The 7,009-nt window shown below is 38.2% G+C and overlaps 2 protein-coding genes across 4 annotated transcripts in view; one reads left to right on the top strand and one right to left on the bottom strand.

The window, feature by feature from the left end:
* The window catches only part of LOC106880780 (CUGBP Elav-like family member 1-A), a 231,347-nt gene that overhangs the window by 13,175 nt on the left and 211,163 nt on the right, over positions 1-7,009 (bottom strand). The gene's annotated exons all lie outside the window — the stretch shown is intronic.
* On the top strand, positions 3,390-4,950 carry LOC106880781 (tubulin beta-1 chain). Its single transcript, XM_014930898.2, has one exon. The coding sequence runs from the start codon at positions 3,517-3,519 to the stop codon at positions 4,804-4,806; it is 1,290 nt and encodes a 429-aa protein (XP_014786384.1). The 5' UTR covers positions 3,390-3,516; the 3' UTR covers positions 4,807-4,950.

Raw genomic sequence — 7,009 nt, forward strand, 5'->3', positions numbered from 1 at the left:
TATATATATATACACAAATATACTTGTGTGTGTGTGTGTTGCGTGATGTGTAACATGAACTTATAGCTGACTGTATGTAAAGTCTCTTCTATGCTCTGATGTATATGTCTAGGCGTGTGAGTGTGTGTGTATGTGTGTATAAGGTATGCTTGTGTGAATGCATCTATGTACGCATGTGTGTGTAAATGCTTGTGTGCATGTATTTATGTATGTATGTATGTATGTGTTTGTGCATATCTCCATACAGGATTAGCTGCTTAAGAAATGGAAATATACATTAGACACGCATAGTGTACACTTATGTTTTCTTAGACGATATTGAAGCAACTATCGATATAAGAGGACTTGCAGGATATAAACTTGCTTTTTTTTTAACTGTTTCTTTATTTCTTCAAGTATATTCGATGGCAGTTGAATATAGTCTATAGCTGTTTTTGGTTATTTCTTCCGGAAGAATCCAAAAAAGACAAGCTACTTGATATTTCAACAGATCGGTGAAGTTGTTTTAGTTAACTTATAGTAATAGTTTCTTGTTGACACAGAAGTAGTTTAGCATTGAGGGACTGTAAGATTATTCTATACTTTCGCTTCAGTGCAGTGTGAGATAAAAGTTTTAATTATCCGTGTAGATACTAGGATATAGTTAATGACTACATTGGTTATTTTTGTTATTGTTTAATCTCAGATCCTGGGTGAAGTCGATGCATTGATCTTTACCATCAGCATTTCTTTTTTCATTAATAGGCATTTAAAACCAACGCTATAACTTTTAATATCATATGTAGCTCACAAGGAGGAGATTTGGCAGAATCGTTAGCGCGCTGGGCAAAATACTTAGCGGCATTTCGTCCGAGTTCAAATTCTGTCGTTCTGAGATCAAATTCTGTCGAGGTTCACTTTGCCTGTCATCATTCAGGATCGATAAAATTAGTACCAGTCGAGGACTGGGGTCAGTGTAATCGACTTATCCACTTACTTGAAATTGCTGGCTCTGTGCCAAAATTTCTTATCAGTATCATACATAGCTCATAAGGCGGCGAGCTGGTAGAATCGGTAGCGTGCCGGGCAAAATGTTCAACTATTTCATCCATCTGTACGTTCTGAGTTTAAATTCCGTCGAGGTCCACTTTCCTTTCATCCATTCGGGATTGATAAGATCAGTATAAGCTGAACATTGGGGTCGGTGTAATCAACTTACCCCCTCCCCTGAAACTGCGGGCCGTGTACATAAATTTCTAACCAATATTATACGTAGCTCGAGAATAATAGCAATTTAATCATTTATGGTAATATAGCAGTCTTTAGCAGCTATACATGGTAACCACATACTTACTGAATTAAATGAATAAATTAGAATCTAATTTGATAAAAGACTTGCAACAATGCAACTGGGTACCATGACGTCTCAGTATTTAGCTTATAAAGAGCTGACTTATAATAAAAAGTGACTTTTAAACATAATTTAAAAACTTATAAATTAACCACAATTTACATATATCCACATTGGTTCCTATAGATATCTTTCGATATACAATAATTTTTTGAGACAAGGAAACTATGAATATAGACCTGCATGGTTAGTTTCCCTTGGGATTTGATACGTTTGATCTTAAAATTGAATTTCTGCTGTTTTACTTAGAACTTGCATTGGCGCCGCAATTAGGTATCAACATCTCGTTCGTCATTAACATTACGAAGCTAAACGCAAACGAAAGTTGTGATATTAAACTGTTAAATCAGGAAGAAAGTTTTACAATCGATTTAGGCAACATTTGAAGCCTATTTTCAGCGTGGAACAATATTTCTTATGATGTATGATATATTAGCAGTCATTTATAGCCGGATTTCGGCTATTTCCAGTAGCTAACACTAAATGATCGATGTTCACAAAAATATTAGTGCAGATTATTGCAACACAGCTTGTAAAAAGTCATGTTAATATAGCATAAGATGCTCTGTCTAAAAGGTTCACCATGATATTATTGAACACGGCTAAAAACATTTCTTTATGCTACAAGGCACACCAATTTATTTTTAAAGAAGTGTTTTGATACATAAATAATATTTTATTTTATTTATGTATATCTTTTTATTTGAAAACAATATTCTCGTTGCACTCCAGAAATGTAACTTACAAAAGTTGTTCTTCCCTTTCACGTTATCTCAATCACTAGCAAACATATACAAACGCATTACAGCCTTCACTCAGTAACACCCCACTTTTCATTTCCCATAACGTTACTCCATTTACTTAACAACACGCATCAACATACTATATTCCTGTCACTCCTCGACTACGCTTCTCCCTCGTCACTACGTTATACCCTTCACTCATTAACAAGACAGCATCTATAAAGTCGATCAACGCACTAAAAAGAGTAACTAAATCGACTCCAAATCACGCAACTGTTTAAAAAAAAACACCATATTAGAATACAAAAAGACAAGAGAATCAACGTCTCTTGTCTTTTGGTCGTTGACAAGGTCACATCATTGATCAAAAAGTCTGCTCAGTCTGAGTTACCTGTAGGTTACTGTTATGTCTCAAGCTACTGCTATCTAGCACCTTCGGATGATCTCTACTCAACCGCTAAACAACTGCTACTCAACACACCTACCACGGCCAGACTACCTCTATTTATATGTCTTGGGAGATCCTACTTCTTCGCCTGGGGTCGTCGACACAACAGTTACACAACAACAACAACAACAACAGCAACAACAACAACAACAGCAACAACAACAACAACAGCAACAACAGCAACAACAACAACAATAACAAGTTTCGTACACAAATAAATCATAAGCACTTAATTATCACCACGTTGTCTTTTCTTTGTCGATGGAACGTTTAAGGTGGCGAGCTGGCAGAGTCGTTAGCACACTGGGCAAAATCTTGATTAGCATTTCGTTCGTCTTTACGTTTTGAGTTCAAATTTCACCGGGATCCATTTACTCTTTCATCCTTTCGGGGTCGATAAAATAAATACCAGTTAAGTACTGAGGTTGATGTGATCGACTTAACCCTTCCCCAGAAATTGCTGACTTTGTTCCATTTAGCTTACTGAACTTATATCACCTTCACCGAAACCAGTAGTATACAACCTTTACTTTAAAATAAACAGAAATTCTGTCCTCTAAATATTTATTATGCCTTATCAGTTGCTGAAATTTTGTTGAAGACTATTAATATTCATAGGTCGTTAGTAATGAACAATGACTAAATTAAAGTTGTAGGTGGACAATGCTTACGAATTGAAATGGAACTGGTTAAGATAATTTTCTCACGCTGAAAGAAGGAAAAATAATGTCGCAAAAATTAGTGTAAAGGATTTTTTTTTTTGGTCTACCATTGACGTCATAATGACAACGTAAAACGTAAGAATTTTATTGGAAAATATTCTAACCATAATTTCTATCACTTCTCTCCAATTTTGTTGTCTCTAAAAATCCAGTCTAAAATAAGATACGGATTTTTTCCTTTTTTTTTTTTTTCGAACCTTATACAGGAATAATATGAGAGAAATTGTTCATATACAGATCGGACAATGTGGAAACCGCATTGGAGAGAGGTTCTGGGAATATATTTCGGACGAGCATGGAATTGATCCTCTAGGAAGGTTTAACGGAGATTCAGATCTTCAGATAGAAAGAATCAACGTTTATTTCAATGAGGCACGAATGGGGAAATACGTACCAAGGGCTATTTTAGTGGATTTAGAGCCTGCAGTATTAGATTCAATAAGAGGATCTCCTTTTGGACAATTATTTCGACCAGATAATTTTGTTTTTGGTCAAGGTAGCGCATCAAATAATTGGGCCAAAGGATATTTTACTGAAGGCGCTGAGCTTTGTGATACTGTGTATGATATTGTACGAAAAGAAGCTGAAGGTTGTGATTGTATTCAAGGATTTCAACTGACTCATTCCATTGGTGGCGGCTCAGGCGGTGGTCTAGGAGCCTTATTAATGAGTAAAATAAAAGAAGAATTTTCAGATCGTATTAATCTCAACTTCACTGTTATACCGTCACCGAAGGTCTCCGAAACTGTTGTAGAACCTTACAATGCTGTACTATCGATAAACACGCTGGTGGATAATTCTAATGAAACAATGTGCTTTGACAACGAGGCACTTTTTAATATCTGCCATCGCACATTGAAACTGTCGCAACCTAGTTTAGAAGATCTAAATCACTTAATATCAACGACAATGTCTGGGATGACAACATGTTTTCGATTCCCAGGTCAATTAAACGCTGACCTTCGAAAGCTAGGAGTTAACATGATCCCATTTCCTCGTCTCCATTTCTTTATTCCGGGGTTCGCTCCTTTAACAGCACGCAGTATACAACCATATCGTGCAATGACAGTCCCAGAATTGTCGCAACAAATGTTTGACGCCAAAAATATGATGGTTGCAGCTAACCCGCTAGACGGTCGATATCTATGTGCAGCTTGTATCTTCCGTGGAAGGTTATCGATGAAGGAAGTAGATGAGCAGATGTTTAACATTCAAAATAAGAACAGTACATACTTTGTTGAGTGGATTCCGGATAACGTTAAAACTGCTGTGTGTGACATACCGCCACGAGGACTTAAGATGTCAGCAACCTTTATTGGTAACTCTACAAGTATTCAAGCCCTTTTTAAGAGAATCATGGAGCAATATGATACAATGTTACGAAGACGCGCATTCTTGCATTGGTATACTGGAGAAGGAATGGAAGAAATGGAATTCACTGAAGCTGGATCCAATTTGGCTGATCTGATTTCAGAATACCAGCATTATGAGACAGTTCACTAAACTGTACATCCACTGAGAGATTTATCAGACAGAATTTTGTAAATATTGTTGAAAAGAAGGATCTGATGTTAAATGGAACGGGCCAGAAAACATGGAGGTTCCTTTGTGTCAGATATTTATTGTGATAAAACCTGATAAATCCTATTAGCTCTCTTCGATAGTTATTCCATTTATCGCACTACAGAAATTAGCTAAATATCTTATCAGAGAACTTATTTATTAACATGAGTTTATATTATAATCTCTTTCTCTTTTTTCTTCTCTCCCTCCCTTTCTCCCTCTCTCTTTCTCTCTCCATAATATATTTCCTCTGCTGGATAAGATATTCATATCTTCATGTTAAACCACCCAACAATTTCTCCCCTTTGTGCTGACTACTAAGAGTTTCATGTAGAATGAAATGCTCTTGTTAATTCGTACTCCATAACTCAGGTTCCATTCCTTCTTAAATTACTTCAAAGAAATAGTAATCAATGTCCCTAATTTCTTTTCTTCATTCTCTGTCATTCCTGATATTAAATCCAACGTGGACTGGTGAGAGGAAAATATTCTGGTGTATTCTCAAAGAGAAACAGTGACAGTATCATGATGAGCTGTAGCCAGAAGAGTTTATGTATTTTCAGAGGCAAAGTATAAATGAGTCAAGGAAAGTCAATAAGAGCAAGGAAAGATAGAACGATACGATGGACCAGCGTCTCGTCCATAAGGGGAATATATGCACCATGGAAACCGGGAAACCGGCTCTTTCAGTCTATGACTCGAGAAGGAACATTACTACTTAACTAAAAGCACACGGTGTTAAGTTTACCTCATATCTATATTTATTCTAAACGTGTGAACATATTTTATATACGTGGTATAATACACAAAAACATGTACAAAGCCACCAGACAACCGGAAACAAAAGACAATGAGAAAGATAGATACCGTCCTAAATCCCATTTCGGTCACGGAAGCAAATGCAAGCCCGCATCAGGAAACCTCCACACCCAAACATTAGACCCAACAAGTCCTTGGTACCGTGGAGCCACTAGAAGTTCCTGTCTCCAATGATTGTTGTTGTTGGCACTCCGTCGCTTACGACGTCGAGTGTTCCAGTTGATCTGATCAACGGAACAGCCTGCTCGTGAAATTAACGTGCAAGTGGCTGAGCACTCCACAGACACGTGTACCCTTAACGTAATTCTCGGGGATATTCAGCATGACACAATGTGACAAGGCTGACCCTTTGAATTACAGGCACAACAGAAACAGGAAGTAAGAGTGAGAGAAAGTTGTGGTGAAAGAGTACAGCAGGGTTCGCCAGCATCCCGTGCTGGAGCCTCGTGGAGCTTTTAGGTGTTTTCGCTCAATAAACACTCACAACGCCCGGTCTGGGAATCGAAACCGCGATCTTATGACCGCGATCCTATGACCGCGATCCTATGACCGCGAGTCTGCTGCCCTAACCACTGGGTCATTGCGCTGTCTCCGATGATACCCCAGATATAACAGTCGGGGATGATTGCGTCAGGACCGTGAGGACCAACATGATGCTGGCGCCACATGATCACAAGGCATTTCTGGATCTTGTAGGCCAGGAACTATCTGCTCCTCACCAAGGAGAACTTGTACCTGATGTGTTTGTGTAAAACGTCTGGTAGCAGTCTTCACCACCTTGAGCTGTTCTGTGATGACCCCCATCGATACGTTGCAGTTGTCATTGAGGTTCTGGACTTGCTATGCGGACTCTATCATGCTGAAAGCGTCTGACTTTTGAGAATGTTTCATGCTCTTGACCACGGATAACACATCTTTGACAGAATATTCCAGCTCTTTCCCAATCCGGAACACAAAGGGCTTGGCCCCTTTCAAGAAGCTGACAAAATCTAAGTGACTTTGGTGAGCAGCTAGAGAGACACCAAAAATGGCGTGCGACTTCATTTCCAGTAGATTGGAATTTTTTACGTTGATGTCTATCGATAAGCTTAAAAGAGTAATGCCAAAGTTAAAATTTGGCGGATGATGCGTAAGTTCGGCACTTTTCCATTGATGACCTGCGGAATCTTGCTCACAAATACTTAGCGCATTCTTTCTAGCCCCATCTCCCTGTCTCTTTCTATTTCTGTCTCTCTATCTCTGTTTCTGACTGTCTGTCTCTGTCTCTCTCTCTCTCTCTCTCTCTCTCTCTCTCTCTCTCGATATATATATATATATATATATA

The sequence above is a fragment of the Octopus bimaculoides genome, chromosome 2 (assembly GCF_001194135.2).
Source record: "Octopus bimaculoides isolate UCB-OBI-ISO-001 chromosome 2, ASM119413v2, whole genome shotgun sequence".
Classification (NCBI taxonomy): domain Eukaryota; kingdom Metazoa; phylum Mollusca; class Cephalopoda; order Octopoda; family Octopodidae; genus Octopus; species Octopus bimaculoides.

Coding starts and splice junctions, on each gene's coding strand:
- LOC106880781 (XM_014930898.2), top strand. CDS start 3,517: ATGAGAGAAATTGTTCATATACAGATCGGACAATGTGGAAACCGCATT.